General features: G+C 49.2%; 1 protein-coding gene across 2 annotated transcripts in view; it reads left to right on the top strand.

Annotated features, from left to right (window-relative positions):
- The window catches only part of Ralb (RAS like proto-oncogene B), a 36,142-nt gene that overhangs the window by 1,518 nt on the left and 11,844 nt on the right, over positions 1 to 22,780 (top strand). For both annotated transcript variants that reach the window (XM_087579850.1, NM_053821.2), the window contains 1 exon segment: positions 18,355 to 18,517. In XM_087579850.1, coding sequence (XP_087435976.1) covers positions 18,404 to 18,517 — 114 coding nt within the window. In that variant the 5' untranslated portion in view covers positions 18,355 to 18,403.

Below are 22,780 nucleotides of genomic sequence, written 5' to 3'. Positions count from 1 at the left end.
CGTGTATTCTACCATGTCTGGTCCATGCAGTGCTGGGGATGGAACACACCCCCCCTTCCTATATGCCCAAGAACTCTACCAACTGAGCCAAATCCCCAGATTGTTTCTGGAATTTTCTTAGTGCTGTGGTTTGGAGGAGGTCCTTTGTCTTCTCTGCGCTCTAGCATCAATGTAGCAATAACAGAGTTGGTCGCCCACCCCCCCACCTCAGCTTCCAATCCAGTAGGCAGTGTTCAAGGTGTGGGAGTGGGGGTGGTCTTAGGATTCCATGAAATGCCCCCTACTCAGAGTCTCATGTAGTAAAGAATTGGTCATCATCCTGTGATGTTAGTGGGAGTTGGTGGGTGTAGAGTCTTGCTGGGCCCTTACAGGGAATATGGGGATTCTGTTCACCTCATGACTTGGCTTCTTGTCTATCAAGAGGTAAATAGCTTCGTCTATCATGCACTCCCTCCATGAGACAACCCCAAAGCAAAACAAACAAACAAAAAACGAAAATCAAACCAAACCAAAACAAAACCCCCAAAAAAACAAAAACCCAAAAGAAAAAAGAAAACCAATAAGCCATGGCTGAAGCTGTGATGTGTGTGTATGAGTGTGTGCGAAAACATATGTATATGCATGCATTCTTCTATTTTTATTTATATGTGAATATGTACATATATATATTTTAAAGTATTATTTATTTTATGTATATGAGTACACCATAGTTGGAGACACACCAGAAGGCATCAGATCTCATTACAGATGGTTCTGAGCCACCATGTGGTTGCTGGGATTTGAACTCAGAACCTCAGGAAGAGCAGTCAGTGCTCTTAACCACTGAGCCATCTCTCCAGCCCCCATATATGTATATATTTTTAAGATTTATTTTTCTGTGTGTGTGGCGGGGAGGGGGTGGCACGCAGGTACCCTTGGAAGCCAGAAGAGGGCATGGGTGGGATCCCCTGGAGCTGGAGTCACAATCGTGAGCTGCCTTGCATGGGCGCTGGGAGCCAAGCAGGCCTCTGGGAGAGCAGCAAATGCTCTAACTGCTGAGCCGTCTCTCCAGCCCCCGCCACGTTATTTATTATCATTGTCATGTGTTTGCATGCTGTGCGCACATGTGGAAGTCACAGGAGGCTTTGCAGAGTATTTTTTTTTCCTTCCACTTTTAGTTGGATTTTCAGGATCAAACTGTGGTTGCCAGGCGTGTGTGACAAGTCCCTTTTGGCCTGGAAGCTTTTCTTCCTTTCTTTTTAATTGCGGTCTTAAGTTTGTCCCACTAACAGAAAGCTAATATGAGGGGGAATAAACTGAGGTGCAGCCCCTGCAGGTACTCTGTTGCTTCTGGCCTCCTCAGAGTCTTTACGTGTGTGTGTGTGTGTGTGTGTGTGTGTGTGTGTGTGTGTGTGTGCGCAAGCACCTCCCCGCCATCCCCGGCTCCTGCACTTCCTTTCCAGTTATTTCCCACTGGAAACAGCAGCTGCTCTTATCTGAGATCCCAGGGAGGTTTTTCTGTGCTGGAGGAGATGTTGTTCCAGGATTCTGCATGGAAAGAGTGTGGGTGTGAGTTACTAGATAGCTTTTGGAAACTAGGACCTAGACATGTACAGATAGGAACAAGAACTGGAACCTTAAATGGAGTCTGGAGAGTTTTTGGTGGATGGTGAATGGGGGAGGAATTAGAGGTGTTTGCGGTGCTGGCGGTGGAGCCTCAGATGTTTTTCACTCTTAGGGCACAGAGATGGCTCAGTGGTTAAGGCAGTTGCCTTACCAGTGTAAGGACTGGAGTTTGGATCCCCAGAGCCCAAATAAATACCTGGCAGGCACTGCAGGCTGCCTGTAATTCCAGCATGGAAAGGTGGAGATGGGATTCCTGGAGAAAGGGGGCCAGCTCATGAGCTACGCTGTACCCATGAGCTCTGGGTTCCACTGAGGGTGACTCTTGACATCAGCTTCAGCCTCGACATGTGTGTGCATGCATGTGCAGAGCACCCACAGCACAAGCAGAGGTGCAAGCACACCTGTGCATACTCAGACACAAAGAATGGAAGAAAAATATCGTCATTGTTGCCTTGAAGTCCCTCAAGGTCCTTACCTTGGGGAGGATGGCTTAAGGCTCTGTAAAAAGTTCGGACCCCGGAAGTTTGTGCGGTGTCTTAACATCATGGCGAACCTCTCTGGAGTCTGTGACCAGACTTCCCATTCATCTCATTTCTGAATGTGGGAACCATTGTTTGGAGACTTTGTCTGAAGCTGCCGTTGGAATCGGAACTATTCGTGTGGAACTTTTTCTCTCTGACCATGTGGATCCCAGAGATAGAACTCAGGTCACCAGGCTTGGTGGCGTCACCTTCCTCTGCTGAACCATCTCACCTGTCCCTCTGCTTCACTATTTTCTTTTTTAAATTTAACTCAATTTTATTTATCTATTCATTTTGTCCATGGAGGCCTTATGTTTATGTTTTGCATCTCAAGAAAAAGAATTTCAGGGGAGTGTTTGGTCTTGCTTCCTCATGGCCCATGAGGTTGTCACTATGGCAGAAACAAACCGACAGGTGGGAGCAGATTGTTCTGCCATTTCTCTAGGTCTTTGAGTTGCACATCAAATCACTCCATACTTGTTCAACCTGCCTGTGAGGTTCACGCTGATTTTTCCCAGCTCTGTGATCATCAGTGATGTCAAACTCAGCAACGTGACCATGCTTCAACCATCACAGTTAGGAACCCAACTATGACTTCGATGCACGGTCTGAGGAGGACCCGGCGTTTGCCTCTTTCAGCAGTTGATACCCTTGAGAGCATCTGTTAGGACATTCATAGTGACATCGTGGGAAGATGGCAGAAAGAGGGCTCTTTAATCGTATTCGAGAGACAGGGTCTCACTGTGTAATCCTGGCTCTCCTGGAACTCATTATGTAGACCAGGCTGGCCTGGTGCTGACAGAGGTTCACCTGCCTCTGCCTCCCAGATGCTGGATTAGAGATGTTCAACACTATGCCCAGCCACCTTCCTTTTTTGAAATATGGTTTCTAGTTAGCTGAAGCTTGTCCATTCTGCTAGACTGGCTGGCCACTGGGCCCCAAGGATTGTCCTGTCCCTATCTCTTCTGTTGGGATTACAGACATGTCACAACACTGTTTACATGGGTGCTGGGGATCTGAAACCGGAGCTTCATGCGCATGGTGGATGCTTTCCTCGTCCACTGTAGTGTCTTCCCGGCCCCGTCCTCTGGTCTTCTTTCACACAGGCACTGCCTCTCTCTACTGCGTGACTACAAAGTCTGTCTGCTGTGCTACTTGTGTTCTTTTGAGACAGGGTCTCATGCAGACAAGACTGTCCTTGAACTCTCTGTGTAGCTGAAGACACCCTTGAATCCCCATGCTCTTGTCTCCACCTCCCACAGGCTGAGGGTTACAGAGGCAAACCATGCCAGCTTTGTGCGGTTCTGGGGATGACACCCAAGGCTTCAAGCACAGGGGCAAGCACTCTGCTAGCTTGAGACATATTTACAGCCCTGTCTGCAAAGGCTTGGCTGGACCTTGCTTCCTTTTGCTTCAGGACTTCCTTCCTCCGTGCAGTCTTGGGGGTGGGGGTGGGGGAGCAGTAGGTAGGAAGCGCTGAGCATAGCGACTGGGAGAGGCAGGGCCACCCGGGCAAAGGTTTATGGGCCTGTTCAGAAAAGGAGTTAGATTGTATCAATGGTGAACCATTGGAGTGCTAAGGGAATTACCGTTTGCTGGTGTAGAAAGTTCACATGGGCTGGGGAGCCAGCTCAATTGGTAAGGTCTTGGAATGCTAGCACACACCGGACCCAGGTTAAAACAAACCAAAGCAAAACAGAACTGTCCTGGCAGCTTGAGTTTGTAATCCCAGTGCTGGGAAAGTAGACGCGAGGGCTTCTCCTAGGGCTTGTTCAGCTGATCTGGCCTGATCAGTGAACTCCAGGCCAGTGTGAGACCCTGTCTCAAAAATGTGGTCGCAGTATGGGGATGTGCCTGCCTAGAATGTATGAAGCCCTGGGCACAATCCCCAGCATCACATAAAATCAGGTATGAAGACGCATACTAATAAACCCCAATCTGAGGTTGTGCAAACAGGAGCATCAGGAGCTGACAGTTGTCCTTAGATATATAGAGTTCAAGGGTAGCCTGGGTTACACAATACCCTGTCTCAGGGAAAAATATAAGAGGCAGAATATGATTGAGGAATATACCTGATGTTGACCTCTGACCTCCATGTATACATGTCTGCGCGCGCGCGCACACACACACACACACATTAAATAAACAAATACACAAGTAATATCCTAGTTAGCTTTAATTACCAATTTAACACAGCCTGGAGTCACCCTAGAAGAAAGTCTCCATCGAAGGCTTGGCCCGTGGACCTGTCTGTAGCAGACTCTCTGCATTGTTATTTGATGTAGGAGGACCCAGCCCACTGTGGGTGGCTCCATTCCCTATGCAGTTGGTTCTGGGTGATAGAAGAAAGCAAGCTAATCTTAAGCCAGAGACTCACCAAGCAGTGATCTCCATGGTTTCTGCTGTACTTCCTTGTCAGTGAGTGCATTCTTTGCTTAAAAGCTGAATGGCAAGCAAGCCTGCCCTCATGTTCACTCTTGAGTGTCTGCCCTGACTTCCCTCAATGAAGTAAGCCAAATAAACCCTTGTATACTCACAGGACAGCTTTCAGAAGTAGGTGCTCTCCTTCCTCCATGTGCTTCCCAGGAACTGAATTCAGGTTGTCAACACCTGACTTTTCCAGCCAAGATACCTTGCTAGCCTGAGGATCGGACTTTAAGGGTAGAGGTATGAAGAGTGGAGAGATCCATTCGAGGACCGTTGAACCAGATGGGGTGAGGAAGGCGGAGGGGCCTGGGCTCTGTCCTCCAGTCTGAGGAGACACAGGGAGCCACTTGAATGGATGTGCTTAGTCCAGGGAGAACATGGAGGAGTAAGAAGGGTGGCAGCCAGAGCCTGAGCCAGGGAGAAAACCTTAGAGAAGAGATAAGCCCTGGGTGTAAGTGAGCTCTTCAGTCTAGAAGGACGGGCATTGCCAAGTGGGAACCAGCAGGGCAGTGGAGCCTTGGAGGGGGGCCGATGATGATCCTGGTTTGTGGTTTAAAATGCATTTAAAGCGAAGTGACTCGAGACTGGTTATGTGGTTTTTCTCTTGAATTCCTTCCCCGGACAGCATGCTAGTGCAGGTAGTGGGGGTGAGGGGTAGAGTGGGTCTTTGTAGGAGGACCTGGCAAGATATCACCTAAGCCTGGTGTGACAGCCGAGCCCAAAAAGAATGTGCTGGGGTTGGCACTTATTGGTGTCTGAGCGAGTGATTGGAAAGAGTGCAGGTTTGGGGCTGTGGTGTTCGAATATTATGTCCCCCATAGGTGTATCTGGTTGGTGGTGCTGTTTGGGGAAGTTCAGGGGGTACAGTCTTGTTGGAGGACAGTTTGCAACCTTTTTGAGTTAAAGACTTGCCTATTTCCAGTTTATTCTCTTGGCTTCGTGCTTGTAGTTCAAGCTGTGAGCTTTCAGTCACTACTGCAGTCACCATGTCTGTGATCACTGCCATGCAACCCCCCCCCCTCACCGCCCATGGACTCTAACCCCCTGGCACCATGACCCCGAATAAACTCTTCCATAATTTGCCTTAATGCCACAGATGGACAGACCAAAGGCTGCGTATCAGGACCCCTGGGTGAAATCAGGTTCACTGGGCAGAGTGAGGCTCCCTTCTTACACATTTAGAGGAAGGAGAAAGTTCTATGCCATGCGATTGGTCGTCATAGAACACGCTTGCTGCCGGGTCTTCTCTGATTCCTGTTAACCTGGGGTATTGTATACAGAGTCGGCTGTGAGGGTGCGGAGAGCAAGAATCTAAGGAAGCAGGTTAACGGGAGAGCTTTACAAAATGGGCGGCCCCTGGCTAACGTGAGCTCCAAGGGTAGAGGTGGAGTGGAGAGCCCAGGGTCAGGCGAGGTCCGTGGTATGGCGGTGTCAGGTTGAGTGAAGGAAAGGCAAACTCAGCAGGCCAGTTAAACGGACCGGTTGTAGTGAAAAGCAGAGAGAAGAGATTTACCACAGCCACACCGGGAAGAACAAGCAAAGAGGTCCGGTGGCCCATCTGCGTCGTCTGGAAGTCAGCAGTTCAGTTCTCAGGTCGGCAGCAGCAGCTCGGTCCACTCACAAACACCTCACAGATGCACCACAGTCCAGTTCGGTAGAGTCGGGCTAGCAACAGCAGTGACACAGCCTAGCAGAGACAGCCAGGCCTCAGCCTTGGCTCGAGTCATCAGGAGGGACCCGTGGGGAGAAGTGTTCAGCTGCGCCTCTTCTCAGGGAATCGAAGATCAGCAAAGACTCGAGACCTACAAGCATCGCACGGCTAGCTGTACCAGCAAGCCAAGCCCTGCCTCCATTACTCCGTGGAGTCCTATTTATCCCCTCCGAACACCACGTGTCCTCCACGTGACTTGCCTCAGCACGTGCCTTCAATTATCCTGAGTCCAAGGAAGTAGCAAGGAATTGCAGCACACCACCAGTGCTTTTCTCTCTACGGAGTCCCGGTAAATATAGTTCAGCTACACAGTATAAGGCAGACCAATACGAACTTATCGTTAGCAAAGAATCTTTCATCATGAATCCTTTCACGTGCTTGCTTGAGCAGGGCGTACCCCCTCCTGTGTCTGCTTCAGCAAAATGTTCCTGCACGAGTCTGCCTTAGCCTTTTACACCGGTGTCCACTTTAACGAAACGTTCCTTCATGTGTTTGCCCCGGCAAAACACCGTCCAGCTGACTTTCCAACGAACCTTTAAGTTTCTACCTCACGGCACCTTGACTGGCCTTCAGTGGTACTGTGCCTTTCTCAACACTTTATAGAACGACCTAGTAAAATTTGAATTTGCATATAAAAAACTCTGCTTAAAGTCATGTTAGTAAATAAATGTTCGAGGGCGGGAGAGATGGCTCAATGGTTCAGTGTGTACTGTTCTGACCGAGGACCTGGGTTCAGTTCCCAGCACCCACACTGAGCAGTTCACAAGCACCTGCAGCTCCAGCTGGAGGGCACCTGATGCCCTCGTCTGACCCCTATGGGCACCTGCACTCAGGTCCACCCCCACCTCAGACATAGGCACGTAAGAGGAAAAACCTTTGAAAATGAACACAAAATTGAATGTTTTGAAAAAGAACTCCAAACAGAGAATGTGCATCCCGGCCACCAGGGTTTACTAATTGACAGCTGTATTTCACCAAGTGGTACAAATGGCGCCAGGGGGCAGAGCGCAGTGAGGGCGATACCCCGGAGGCGAGGGCATGGTACGGCACCTCCCCACACTGCACACTGCACGGTTACCTTCCTGTGGGCGCTCTCCTTATGGGTGTTTCCTTACGAATTCTCAGGGGTGGCTCAAAACACAACCATTTTATGTTCCCTTCCTTTAAAACAACAGCGACAAAAAGAGGTCACTTTAAGTTTCTAATTAGTGTGTGTCTCTGTGTCGGTGTCTGCATCTGTCAGCGTGTGGGTAGGCAGATGTGACCTCAGGTGCCAGTGGAGTACAGAGAATGGCTTTGGGGCTCCTGCAGTCAGAGATACAGGCAAGCACCCAACATGGGTGCTGGGAACTGAGCTTGGATATGTGTTCTTAACTGATGAGACACCTCACAAGCCAGCCAACCTACTTTTCTTCCCCACCTTCCTCCCTCCCCACTTCTATCCCTTCCCTCCTTCCATCCCCCTCCTGCTCCCTCCCCTTCCTCCCTCCCTCTCTCCCCCTCCCTCCCTCCCTCTCTCCCTCCCTCCCTCTCTCCCTCCCTCTCCGTCCCTCCCTCTTACCTTCTAGTTCCCTTTTTGTTTGTCACAGGGTCCTGTTATTTCCAAGGCTAGCCGGGAGCCACCCATCTCTTTGCCACCTTCTGAGGACCAGGTTTTTGAAAATAATGAGTTGTTTCTTTCAAGATGGTGGATGAGGTGCTTTTTGAGCATTATCCTTTCACATTTATCTACGGGGCGTGTGCTTATGGTGTATGTCTGCAGGTGTGCATGCCTCTGCACGCGCTTGTGGGAGGCCAGACGTCGGCTGGCTTCTGTCATGCTCCAGTTTTTTGAGTCAAGGTCTCTCACTGAAGCTCTCCCTCTACAGTTTTGGCTGGGTTGACTCTGGGGGCTGCCTCTCTGATCTTTCCCAGGGTACGTGGGACTACAGATGTGTGTTGTTGGAGGGAGTTGGCTGGGGATCTGAGTTAGGTCCCCATGCATGGCAAGCACTTTCTGGGCAGAGTCTCCTCCCTAACCCCTGAAATTTACTTTGAGTTATGCAGTATTTTCAAACCTGGAGATCCAAGTGCTATTCCATATTGGAGCAAGCTGTTGGAGGAGAGAGACTCATTCCATAGTTGAGATCTTCATAATTTGGTTTTAGCAAGAAGTAGTCTAATATAATTTAAACACTGTCTTAGTTAGAGTTACTATTGCCAGGAGAGGAAAGGGTTAATTTGATTTACATGCCCTGAGTCACAGTTCTTTGAGGGAAGTCAAGCAGGAACTGAAGCAGGGCAGGAACCTGGCGGCAGGAGCTGATGCAGAGGCTGTGGAGGGTGCTGCTTACTGGCCTTGCTCTTTGTGGCTCGCTCAGCCTGCTTTCTTTTAGAACCCAGGACCTCCAGCCCAGGGACGGCTCCACCCACAATGGGCTGGGCCCTCCCCCATCAGTTACTAATAAGAAAATACCCTGTAGGCTTGCCTACAGCCTGATTTTATGGGGGCATCTTGCAGGTGAAGTTCCCCCCCGCTTAGGTGACAGTGACTCTAGTTTGTGTCAAGTTGACATGAAACCAGCCAGCACAAAAATGGTATTTGCCTTGGCATTTTCAATTACCATAGGGTTGCCTAAATTTTAGTGGTGTGTGTGTGTGTGTCTGTCTGTCTGTCTGTCTGCCTGCATATTCGTGTGGAGGCCAGAGGTCAATCTCAGTCGTCCCTCAGGAGCCATCTACCTGTGTTTTGAGAGAAAGTCTCTCATTGAGACCTAATGCTTGCAGAGCCGGTGAGGCTGCCTACCAGGGAAACCTGGGTCCTTCTGTCTTCACCTCACTGGTGCTGGCATTACGGGCTGTCTCGTAGGAGCTGGGAACTAACTCAGGCCCTTGTGCCTGCCTGGTTTATACTGACTGAGCTGTCTCTCCAGCCCCCGCATATGGACTTATTTTTTATTTTGGAGTATATGTGTTTGTCTGTGTGTATGTGTGGGGCAGTGGACAAGGCAAGGTTGAGTGGGTTCAGAAATCTTGGTACCCTCATACGTGAGGACAGTAAGTGTTTCATCTACTCCTAACCAGGATCCTGTCCTGTAACACATGGCCACGGCCCCCCATGGGGAGGACTATGACAATCAGTCACGTAGGGGCGGCGCCCCAAGCCCCTCCACACACAGATAAGGCATCCTAATATCTCAGACCAAGCCCATAGAAAGCATCTGCTCTTAGCTCCCAGCCCGCTCCAAAATGTCTGTAAGACCCCATCCTTAGGAGAAATAAAGCAGGAGAGTTATTTCACTAAGGATCGTCTGAGAGTGTCTGTCATAAAGAGCTGTAACACTTGGGGGAAGCGACGTTCTCTCCGGAGCTTTCTCTACTGGAAGCTGCTCTGTGGCCCCGACCTTGGCTCCTGTGGGATGTGCTGCACTGACTCAGGAGCCGTGGTGGCTGCAGCAGACACCTGGCACCTCGCCTAGACCCGGCTCCCCTCCCTGCTCGCACTGGCCCTCCACATAGCATCCTGCTGCTCCAGTGCAACATAGGCCTGGGAAGGTCAACTCCCTCTCCCCTTTAGAGAGGGCAACTCTTCGGCAGCTCCAGCTGGGCCAGAGCCCCACAGATCTCTGCAGATAACATGTATGTGTGTGCATGTGTGTGCAGGTGCTCGAGGAGGCCAGAAGATAGTGTCGGACCCCCTGGGATTACAGTTATAAGCAGCCCGAGGTGGGTTTCAGGACCCAAACTCCAGTCCTCTGCAAGAGCAGCAAGCACTTTTAACTGCTGAGCCATCTCTCCAGCCCCAGACTTTCTTTTTAAACAAACGACATCATAGTTTATATTTTCTGCACCTTGATGCCTTCCTCCACCTCTCATTTAGTGGCACATCCTAGACATTTCCTAGGACAGGAGATAGGGATGTTTCTCTTTCTTTTTAATGGCTGTGTACTCTAAACATTAGCTCTTTCATAATCTATAAAAGTATTTCTGGTGGGTGGATTATTTCCAGATAATTGCATTATATGTAAACACCAAAAAAAAAAAATTCTTGCACACGTACAATCTCAACATGTAGGGTTTATATCTTTGCCTACAGAATCCATTTCCCCATACATGTGTGTGTGTGTGTGTGTGTGTGTGTGTGTGTAATTTGCATGTGTGTCAGCACACATTTGTACACAGGTTCACACGTATCTGCGTGTCCCTGCATGCAAAGGTCCTAGATTGACTTTCCATCATTTCCTCAGTCGTTCTTTACACTATTCATGGAAGCAAGGACCCTCAGTTGAACCCAGAGCACAATGATCTGGCTACTCTGGTAAACTAGCTTGCTCTCAGGGATGCCCTGTCTCTGCCTTCTGGGCCCTAGACTTTGAGACAGGCTGCCTGGATTCTGCATTTGTGGATTCTGGGGATCTGAACTCCTGGCCTCACATCTGTGAGGCAGGTTCTTTATCCACTGAGCCATCTCCACAGCCTTTCCCCACACCCTTCCCACACTCTTAGCTTTAGACAAGCTGATGTTTTCTTTGCATTTTCTTAAATAGCAGCTAAATTGGGTGTGGTTCCATGTGTCTATTTACCTCCCTCCCGGTGAATTACTACATATTCTGCTTATTTTAAAAAGTTAGGTGTGGTTGTACATGCCTGCAGTCCTAGCTCTGGGAAGGTGGAGGACCAGAAGTTCAAGGCCATTTTTTGTAGCAAGTTTGAGGCCAACCTGGGGTATTTGAAATCCTATCTCAAAAAGCCACAAATGAAAAATAAAGGAAAATAAATGGAGTTAAAGGTTGAGTCGTTGGCCTCCCGGGCAGGAACTTTATACATCCCAGATGCCGTCATTTGGCAGAATGCTACTCTTCCCCGGCTTGTCAGTCTTCCACAATCCCCGCCCTCCGTTCGGCCTTCGAGGCTTCTCCAGCTGAACAAGTTCACATGACCTTTCTTGCCCTGTTGGATCTTCTTATTTTTCCCGTCATTGCTTTCTGTTGGGAACTCTTGTTGGAAATAGTCTGGGAGCTAAATGATCACCTTTGTCTTTGAGTTTCAGCTTGGTAAGTGAATCTGGGGTTTCCTTGTTAGCCCTTTTCTTCATCAGCCAAGTCCACAGCCTGCTGTAGCCCTCCAAACGGAGCATGTATAAGGCGGTGCTGAGCTGCAGGGGACGGTAGTTTATTGTCTGTGTGCATGAGTATGAGTGTGTGTGTGTGTGTGTGTGTGTGTGTGTGTGTGTGCATAGTGGCAGTATGAGTGTGTGGAGAACAACTTGCAGGTGTTGGCTCTGTCCTTCCTCTCTTGCATCTGGGGCTAGAAGTCAGGTTGGGTGGCTAGTGCCTTTACCCACCTCTGAACCAGCCTTTATAATGATGGATGTAAACACTGGCTTTGTAACTCGAGTGCACATTGTGTGTTAACCAGCTGGCCCCTAGCTTGCTGTGATCGAGAGCCCTCCCTTGCGCCTCTTTCTTTACTATTTATTATAGGGATGGCTTTATGGGCTCCTAATCTTCCTTCCCTGTGTAGAGGTCACGGGTGCTGTTACTCAGATATCCATGTCTGGAGACAGGCTCGCTCTGAACCGGGGACTTGCCATGTAGACTAGACTAGCTGGACATTGAGGTCTGAGATCCACCAGCCTGCCTCTCTAGACCTGGGGTTACAAGCATGCACCCCCACAACTGGCTTTTCCTTGGGGGTGCTGAGGATCAAATTCAGGTCCTCCTGCTTTTGGGGCCAGTACTTTCCTGACTCAGACCCGGATTCTGAGTTTTTCAATGGTTTTTTAAAAAATATTATTTATTTTATGTATATGAATACATTGTAGTTGTCTTCAGACACACCAGAAGAGGGCATCAGATCCCATTACAGATGGATGTGAGCCACCATGTGGTTGCTGGGAATTGAACTCAGGATGTCTGGAAGAGCAGTCAGTGCTCTTAACCACTGAGCCATCTCTCCAGCCCTCAATAATGTGTTTTAATGAGCCTTTCTTTGTTGTAACAAAGTATTTGATAAAAATCAAATCTAAAGAAGTAAGGTGCATGGTAGAGCGCTTGCCTAGCAACCACAAGGCCCTGGGTTCGGTCCCCAGCTTCAAAAAAAAAAGAAAAGAAAAAGAAAAAAAAAAGAAGGTGCAGCTGGCAGTGGTGGTGCAAACCTTTCATTCCAGCACTTGTGAGGCAGAGGCGGGCGGATCTCTGAGGTTGAGGCCAGCCTCAGAGTGAGTTCCAGGATGGTCAGGGCTACACAGAGAAACCCTTCTCTAAAACAACAAACAAACAAGAAAGAAGGAGGAGGGAGAGGAGGAAAGATTCATTTGGGTCATGGTCTCAGAAGCTCATGGCTGCTTGGACCCTTTGCTTTGGGTTTGAGGTGAGGTTGGACATCATGGAGGAGAGTGGGAGCCAAGTGGATTAGTTCAAGCAAGGAAGTTTGTTCTCCCTCTCCCTCTCCCTCTCCCTCTCCCTCTCCCTCTCCCTCTCCCTCTCCCTCTCCCTCTCCCTCTCCCTCTCCCTCTCCCTCTCCCTCTCCCTCTCCCTCTCCCTCTCCCTCTGTGTGTGTGTGTGTGTGTGTGTGTGTGTGTGTGTGTGTGTGTGTGTACTTTTGCATGTCTGGTTTCTGTCTGTGTTCTCATTTAGATCCATTCTATACATTCTAATGTTCTCACATTCTGCAGTCATCTCCTGGCTCATTTGTACCATCAGATAGTAGGGTTTTTTTAATTTATTTTTTATTTTTTGTTTTGTTTTGTATGTTTTAAGGCAAAGGCTGTGTCTCTGGAATGGTTACCTGCAAAAGTAAAAGCAAAAGCAGCCACAGTAAACGGACTGTGTGTAGCCCAAACAGGGAACTGTTTCTTTTTTTTTTTTTTTTTTTCTTTTGGTTCTTTTTTTCGGAGCTGGGGACTGAACCCAGGGCCTTGCGCTTCCTAGGTAAGCGCTCTACCACTGAGCTAAATCCCCAGCCCCCAGGGAGCTGTTTCTTATCTGTAGAGCCAGGCCAGGGGGTGGCTATGTCCGGAATGATTGGGTTGTCTTAGTCCTTCCCTAATCCTAGCAGGTCAACTGCAGTTTTGGCCTAACTTGGAAACATCAACTCTGCTTACTTCTGATTTGTACTTAAACAGCAGCAGCAAAATCTAGATCTCACGCCAGGAGAGATGATGGGCAGGTTAGTAGCATGGCTTCCCTGCACCGTCCAGCTGCAGGGGATCCGATGCACCAGCGTTCACGTGCACATACTTAAAAGGGTGGGAGGGAGGAAGGCCAGACCTCATGCGTCTACTTCTGGCCTCAAGCTCCCTATGCAGCTGAGGGTAAGCTTGAACTCCTGGTCATACGTGTGCCTCCACTCAAGGTGTATGTGGAGGTGCAGGGGATCAGACCTAGAGTGCTGGGCAGGTGCTGTATGGACCGAGTCACGTCGTAGTCCCCATATTTTGAACTTGGAGCGGAAACAAAGGTTTTGATCTTCAGTGATTATCATTGGTGATTAATTATCATTGGCAAAGAAATGGACTCTATTTAAGATGCAAACAGACGAACAGCAGGAGTAAGTGGTCCTAGGCTCGTTTGTAGAGTCTGCAAACAGCGTGGAGAGCTGAGTGCAGAACTCCAGAACTCACGAAAAGCCAGATAGGTCTGAATGCACCTGGGCTCCCGGCACTGGAGAATGCAGACACAGGCGGGATCCTGGTGCTCATTCCAGGTTCCTCAGGAAAGCCTGTCCAAAAAAATAAAGGAAGGGGGCTCTGGGGAGATGGCTTCCTGCCAAGACTGTCTATCAGAGTTTGATTCTGGAATCCTCCATGTGGTCCAATGAGAAAATCAACTCCAGCAAACTGCCCTCTCATTTCCACACATGCACTGTGGCATGGATGTTTACACGTGCACGCATGTGTGCTCACGTGTGCATGCGTGTGTTCACTTCTCACCTTCACGGATGTGTGTGCACGTGTGTATCTGGGCACATCCCGTACTATGAAGTACATATATACAGCAGTGTGCACACACAGGCCAAACATGAATCCTAAAATCATATCTCTGTGCAGTGCACAATTCGGTTGTCTGCATGCGTTTGAAAGGACCCTGCCCCCAGCCCGGACAAAGTTGCTTCATTTCTACCAAGTTCACAGAAGCAAGGTTGGCCCTGAGAAGTCGTGGGACTTTTAGGTGGTGTGAGTTCCAACCCCATCCACCGGCCTCCCGGCCTCAGCTCTGCAGGAAACAGTTGGTGGCTGTAAATGAGGCCAAAGATATTTTCAAGTTCCTGAATTCCAGCCTTGTGGGGCGCCCGTACCCCCATTCCTTCTATTTCTATCCCCACTCAGATGTGCTTAATTACTGAGTTAATTGCTTAGCCCACTCATTAAAAAGCACATAATTGGCATAGGGGGAGTGGGGTGGGTGGATGCCTGGTGCGGGCAGGTACCTGAAGAAGTGCAGGGAAAGTAGATCTGTGTCCTTGACTTTGAGCAGCCCAAGGCTGTACATAGAGCTCACACCAATGCTAAGGGGCCCCAAATCATCAAAGAAACGACAGATTATCTCCAGACTGCCCGTCTGCAAAAACAGATAAAGTACATGAGAAATAGTCTGTAAGACTAGACCTATGACCTCAAAGGTTTTAAATCCAAGAATGTCTAAGTCAAGATACTAACCAGAGATACACAGTTAACAGTGAATGCTAGGCCAGGTATGGTCGTGTGTGCCTGTATTCCCGGCACTCAGGAGGCTGAGGTGGGGGAGAGTCCTGAGTTCCAGGCCAGCCTGGATGACACAGGGAAACCCTGTCACAAAAGAAAACAAAACACCAACAGTGCTCCAACAAAACAAAACAGTCCCCACAGAGAACACAGCTGGGGAGTTAGAGTCATCAGTCAGGACCTCTGTGCAAGATCAGATTTCAGATCCCCAGAACCCACGTAAAAAGCTAGGCACAGAAGCCCACGTCGCTGACCAATGCTTGGGTGGTAGAGACAGGAGACTCCCTTGAACTCTCTGGTCAGCCAGCCTCACTGAAACAGAGAGCCCCAGGTTCAGTGAGAGACCCTGTTCCAAAGATAAGGCGGGTAGCCAGGTGGGGCATAAGCCTTTAATCCTAGCACTCAGGGGCTGTGAGGGCATGGATGAGAACTGGCTCCCTTTCCTGAGCATTTAAATGCTTAGAGTGTTGTTGGGGGAGGCGTAGGAGGTGTGTGGAGGACCCAGCCTCTGCCCCTTGCTATGCCCCCTGCTCTGAAGGACTCTTATCCTCCAGGAACCGTGATCCAGATAAACCCTTCTTTCTATGAGCTGCCGTGCTCATGGTGTTTTATTACAGCCATAGGAAAATAATGTGGATCTCTGCGAGTTCAAGGCCAGCCTGGTGTACATAATGGTCCCAGGCCAGCCAGGGCTAAGGGTAAGTCTCTGCCTCAGAAGTTTTAAAATAACTCTTTAAAAGGTTGAGGAGCACTTCCAGGGAACCCATTCAGTTACCAGTACCCATGTGGGGGGAGCTGTATCTTCAGCTCTAGGTGCTTTCTGTTGGCCTCTGAGGGTGCCCACATATTTATGACATACACAACATAGACACACACACATACACATAATTAAAAAAATACCGTGGACAGTGACAAAGATACCTGATATCACCCTCTGGCCTCCACACATGTACACGCTATACACATTCATACAGAGACAGACTGTACATACCCTATAACATTCACACAGACACACTATACACATACCATATATACACACACACACTATACTTACACACACACATATATATACATATTCCACATACATGCACACACATACTATATACACACAAACATACATACACACTAGACATAGACATATGTACTGTACATACACAGTCATATTATATATACACATACAAAGCATTCATACACATATGCATACATGCATATATTCAAACACATACACATAGGCACACATGCACACTATACACACATATATTCATATACACATAAACTATATGCATATGCACACATACATATGCACATACACGCATGTTCACATACACATATACACATGCACTCACACATACACCCATGCACACACTATACACACAGAGCATACCATGCATACACATATACGCACATACACACGGTCTGTATACATACATACTACATACACACTATACATAGACATTATGCACAGGGTTTTAGGGATTCTGAGTGATTTTTTTCAAGTCCACCTGACTTTAAATTTTTTTCTTAAGTTCGAGTCTGGGTCTTTCTTATGTATCGCAGGGTAGCCTTGAAGGCTCTATATAGCTGAAGATGGCCTTTGAACCCAGAGTGCTGGGATTAAAGGTCAATTCTCTTGCTTCGTCAGTCCAGTCTTTCGATAATGTAATTTTTTTCTCAGATGTTATTTTTGCCTTTGTTGACGTTGATCGGGTCCTTATTTGGCTAACGCCAGCCTGAGATGCCCTCTGGAGGGTGTGTGCGGACCTCTGTTCCAGTTTGCTCTGTGATATTGGAGACCGGGATGGATGGGTGTGTGCTGCCCCCAGTGGAGGCGTCCCTACATCGCAGAGAGACTTTGTGGTTCTCTGTCTCTGGCTGTGGCTTGCTTTGCCTGCGAGTGGTTAGGCTTTGGAGGGATGCTGTGTCTACAGCTCTTTAGGGAAACTCCCCTGCATCAGGGTCTCTGGTGATCAAGGAGCCTCTTGGTTGTTGTTAGAATGTTAGTTCCTCTAACATATTTATCCAAAAAAAAATTAAGTTGTTTTGTGTATATGGATGATTTTGCCTGCGAGCACATGTGTACCACACACGCGCCTGTGGAGCCCAGAGAGGGTGTCAGCTCCCCTGGGACTGGAGTTACAGGCAGTTCTGAGCCCCCATGTGGGTGCTGGGAATCAAACCTGGGTACTCTGGAAGAGCATCCAGTGCTTTTAATTGCTGACCCGTCTCTCAGTTCAGTCCCCATACCCCTCCTCCACAATCCCCCCCGAACTTTGTGAGACAGGTTCTAGATCTGGATGTCCTGGAATTCACTTTGTGAACAAGGCTGGCCTCACACTCAAGAAAGTACTGAGATTAAAGGCATGCACCACCAGACGTGGCTCTTTTAAACGATTCATTTAAAAAAGTATGAATTTTGCATTGTGGAGGGTGTGGCCATGCCAGGGCATATGGGTACACAACAGAAGGCAACTTAGAGGAATCGGTTCTCTCCTCCAACTCTGTGGGTCCTGGAGACTGAACTCAGGTTGTCTCTCTTGGTGAGAGTTGTCCTTATCTGCTAAACCTTGTCCCCTGCCCTCTAGCGTGTTCTTTACTTGACGATGACTCCCTTTAGGGTCTTGGTCTCTCATCTGAGAAGTAGCCTCGGTTCTAACTTTTCCCTGCACGCATCACGCATGTACACATGCATGTGTATGTGTTAGTAGTGGGGAACCGAGGGACATGAACGACGAGAGAAGAGAGATTAAAGAGCTGGAGATTGAGGTCCCCAGACTGTCCCTCATAGCGCCTGTTTGACTAGGAAGTGGTTGGGAATAGGAACTTGAACATAGTTCGCTTACTTCACCTTCCAGAAACTCTGTGGGGCTGCTGACGTTTTAGTGTGTGTGTGTGTGTGTGTGTGTGTGTGCGCGCGCGTGCATTGACTTACATACATACATACAGTGTCCGGCTCCTTGCCCCCTTCCCTAGCGGTGCAGACTTGGGATCCCCTCTCTCGCCTTCCTTTCTCAGCTTTGTCCTATCCTGGTTCCCGTTGGGTAAGTGACTTCAGAGTTGCCACACTGTCATGGCTCTTCCTCTTCAGGCCCTTTTCTGTTGGAATGGGTTAAGTGTTTCTAAGGTGCAGGGGAGGGCGGGAGAAATGGCTTGGCGCTAAGACGACCACCCCCAACTCCTGCCGCAGGGGATCTAGTATCCTCCTCTGGCCTCTGAGGTTACTACACTCATGCGTGCCCCCACATGCACAGACATGCACACACATGCCCGCACATGCACACACATGCACACGCACACGCTTTCAAATGGAAACTCAATGTGGAAAGTATAGGGATGTCTGTCATGTGTCGTTTGATTTCAACTGGATAGGACACATGCCATCTCTCAGCTCTTGTTTCTGTCACCGACAGCTCCTCATCTGGGCCATCTGTCCGTGTGTCGCTGCCTCAGACCAGCAGGATGGCTGCCAACAAAGGCAAGAGCCAGGGCTCCCTGGTCCTTCACAAGGTCATCATGGTCGGCAGTGGGGGAGTCGGCAAGTCAGCCCTGACGCTCCAGTTCATGTATGACGAGGTAAGAGGTGCCAGCGCAGCCTGCGCCTGCTGCGGCGTCACGTGTGTCTGTGGCATCACGTGTGTCTGCGCCAGGTGTGTTCCGAAGAGCTGCAGGGGCCAGGGCTCTCAGCAGAAGATTCTACTGCTGACCTGGTGGTGGTTTCAGTGGTTGTAGAAATGGACAGAGTTTCTCTGTACACTCTCTTTCCAGCGTTGAGTGTGCTTTCTCTGAGATAGGAGCAAGAAGAGAGATGCCTCTGTCTATGCGCTGTAACTTAAATTTTTATCTTAAATTATGTGCCTATGTGTACGGGGGTGGGGTGGGGTGGGGGGGTTGTGTACAAAAGTGCAGTTGCCTTCGGAGGCCAGAAGAGGGCATCGGATGTCCTGGAGCTGAGTTCTAGGCAGTTGGAATTGCCCAATTTGTGTTCTGGGGACCAAACCCCTGTCATCTCTGAGAGCAGCAGGTCCTCGTCCCCACTGGGCCATTTCGTTAAGTCCAACTTTTTCTTTTTAAAGATAGAATCTCATGTAGCTCGGCTGGCCTGGAACTCACTGGTATGCAGGAACAGCCTTGAACTTCTGATCTTCCTATGTCTCTCCTTGCTGGGATTATGGGTGTGTGCAGCCTTGCCTGGTTCATTAGGCTCCGGGGATGGAGCTCAGGGATTTGCACGTGCGAGGTGGGAGCTCAGCCACTGAGCTACTCCCCAGCACCAGGTGCCGTAGTCTGCGTCTTGAATGTCTCTGAAGGGGTCGGATGTTGAAGAACTGACCCTCAGCCTGCAGCACCTTAGGAAGCTGAGTTCAGCTAGGGAGGCTAAGTCACTGGGAGTGTGTCTTTAAAAGGGATATAAGAGTCCCACTCACTGCCTGGCGACCTCTGCTTCCTGGTCGCCAGGAGGTGAGAAGCCGTTTGTGCTGCTGCCCTCACCACCTCCTCTGCCTCACCTCAGGCCCTGAGGACTTGGAGTGAAGTTCTGAAACCATCAGTCAAAAAATGAACCTTTTCTCTTTTATTAATTCTGTGGGGTGTGTGTGTGTGTGTGTGTGTGTGTGTCTGTGTCTGTATGTATGTCTGTGTGTGAGTCTGTGTGTCTATCTCTGTGTGTGTCTCTGTGTGCATGAGTGTGTCTCTGTAGGTGTGAATGTGTGTCTGTGTGTGTGGGCACACATGTGTGTATATGTGTGTGTGTATGTCTCTCTTTGTGTGTCTGTGTGTGTGTGTATGTCTCTGTGTGTCTTGTGTCTGTATGTGTCTGTGTATGTCTCTGTGTATGTGTGTGTCTGTGTGTGTGTATGTCTGTGTGTGAGTATGCATGTGTGTCTCTGTGTGTGAATGTGTCTCTGTGTGTCTGTCTGTGTGCAGGCACACATGTGTGTATGTGTGTGTATGTCTGTGTGTGTGTGTATGCGTCTATGTCTCTGTGTGTATGTATATGTGTTGTGTCTGTGTATGTCTGTGTGTGTGTGTGTGTTTGTGTGTGTATGTCTCTGTGTGTGTGTGTCTGTGTATGTCTCTGTGTGTCTTGTATCATATGTGTCTGTGTATGTCTCTGTGTGCGTGTGGGAGTGTGTGTGTCTGTGTGTGTGACACGCACATCGATACAGAAGACCAGAGGATAGCCTTAGTTGTCATTCTTCAGGAACTGTCCACCTTACCTTTTGAGGCAGGCTTTCACCGTCCTGGAGCTCTCTGAGGCGAGGCTGACTGACCAATGACTGGCAGGGATTGTTTTTGCTTTTGTCTATCTCCCAGCACTGAGATCACAGGCACTCGTGCCATACCAAGCTTTACATCCGGGTTCTGGGGCTTGAACTCAGGTGTTTGTGGCTGTAAGACAAGCACGTTACCAAGTGGGCCATCTCCAACCCCAGCCCTCTTACCATCTACACTGGCCGCCCACTTTCATCCTGGAGTGGAGTTTAGGTGGAGATAATTCACAGGGGCAGGGCTGTGGGGAGCATCGGGGAGGACTCCTGTGGCTCTGGCCATCAAGACATTGTGCCAAGATCAAGAGTCTCCTTCAGGCTGAAGCTGCTGTTATCATGGCTGCAGACACAGGAGAGACTAGGAGAGCCCTGTGTGGATGGAAACGTAAGAGTGTGAGTGTGTGTGTGTGTGTGTGTGTGTGTGTGTGTGTGTGTGTGCCTGTCACACCACACTGGAGGTCAGGAGACAATAGGGAAGAGTCAATTCTCTCTCTCGTGGACCCCACATGGTCCTAGATTCAAACTCCAAGTGTTCAAGCTCGGAGACATTCACTCACTGAGCCATCTTACTGACCCCAAATTCACTCTTTCGTCATGTACACCCTAAGCAGGCACGATCACGTACACCTGTAATCCCAACACTCCGGGGGCTGAGGCAGGAGGATTACTGTAGAGTTAGAGGCCAGCCTGGGCTTTGTAGCAAAGCCCTGTGTCAAAATGGTTCCTGGGAATAGAACGTTGTGTTGGTGGAGGCTCGGCAGCAGGAGCAGGTGCTGCAGGCCACGATGCATCCACATCCAGGAAGCCAAGAGTGAGTGTGTCTCTGTAGGTGTGAGTGTGTAGGAAGTGAGTGGGGCAGGCTGTTGAACTAACTCCAAGGCCCACCTTTAGTGACCCACTTCCTCCTGGAAGGCTCATTTCCTAAAATCTCCACAACCTTCCCAAACGGTGCCACCTTTTCAAACATAGCCCTTTGATTTGTCAAAGTTTTACATTTTAAAACATTTTAATTAATGTATTTTATGTGTAACAGGTGTTATGCCTGTGTGGATGTCTGTGCAGCACAGATGTGTAGTACCCACAGAGGCCAGAAGAGGGCATCAGATTCCCTGGAACTGGAGTTGTACATAGAAAGTTGAGCTGCCACGTGGGTGCTGGGGATTAAACTTGGTTCTTCTGGAAGAGCTCAACCACTGAGCCATCTCTCCAGCCCTGAAAGTTTTAAGTTTTAGTGAAGTCTCCCCCACTTCCTCCTTCCTTCCCCCTTCGCCTCTCCCTCTTTCCCTCCCCCCTCCCTCTCTCTCCCCTCCCTTCCCCCACTTCTGACATGTGAGGTGCACGTGTGTAGCTCAGAGGAAGCTTGCATGACTCTTCTTCCACCATGTGAGTCCCAGGGATGGAGTTCATGCCAGGCTTAGTGGCAAGCCCCTTTATCCCTGAGCCATCTCCAGTTACACCCACCCATTGTACTTCCCAGCTGTTCTTGCCATTGCTTAGCTGTCATTTTCCTGTGCTTTTTATTTACATGTGTGTGTCTGCGTGTGACGTGTGACACGAGTCACCTGCCTTTGAAGCCAGAGAGGCATCTGAACTGGAGCCACAGTCACGGACGGTTGTGAGCCGCCTTGTGTGGGTGCTGGGGACCCAAACTCAGACCTGTGAGCCGTCTCCTTCCTTTGGCTGCTTTGCAGAACTGTTTTTCATCCCTTTCCTTCTCCTTTTTAGGGTTGGGGGAGTGGTGCTCATTAAACTTAGGGCCCCACAGGGGCCAGGGTGGCACTGGGCTGTATATGCATACGCCCAGCCCTTTTCAAACTTTTAACTTCTTGCTTTTAGTTAAGTAATTTATTTATTTATTTGGGGGGCTAGAGAGATGGCTCAGTGGTTAGAAGTGCTGGCTGCTCTTCCAGAGGATTTGAGTTCAATTCCCAGTTCAAGGAAATCTGATGCCCTCTTCTGGCCTCGATGGTCACCAGCACCGTATGTGTGCACGTGTGTGCATGCACGCACACACACTTAAAAGCAGTAGTTAAAGTTAACTTATTTATTCTTATTTTATATGTTTGAGTATTTTGCCTGTGTGCCTGGTAGCCATGGAGACCAGATGAAGGCTTCAGATCTCCTTAAGGATGGATAAGAGCAGGAAGTGTATTGATCACCGAGCCATCTCTCCAGCCCTCAGCTTGGTTTTTTTGAGGCAAGCGCCTCTCTCTCTCTCTCTCTCTCTCTCTCTCTCTCTCTCTCTCTCTCTCTCTCTCTCTCTCTAACTTTACCTGGACTAGAACTTGCTTTGTAGACCATCTGGCTTCAACATTGAGATCCACCTGTAGCGAAACAGTGATCATGCACGCCTTTAGTCTCAGCCCTTGGGAGGCAGAGGCGGGCAGATCTGAGTTCAAGGCCAGCCTGATCTATAGAGTGATTTCCAGGACAGTCAGGGCTACACAGAGAAACCCTGTCTCGAAAAAACAAAACCAAAAAATATCCACGTGTCTGCCTTCCAAGCGCTGGCATGAAAGGCGTGTGTCATCCTGCCCAGCTTCCGTCCCTCATTGTTTAAAAATAGATT

Source organism: Rattus norvegicus, chromosome 13, assembly GCF_021556685.1.
Source record: "Rattus norvegicus strain SHRSP/BbbUtx chromosome 13, alternate assembly SHRSP_T2T, whole genome shotgun sequence".
NCBI classification, from domain to species: Eukaryota; Metazoa; Chordata; class Mammalia; order Rodentia; family Muridae; genus Rattus; species Rattus norvegicus.
Note: the sequence above shows the minus strand (reverse complement) of the source record. Positions and strands in the feature narration are given on the sequence as shown.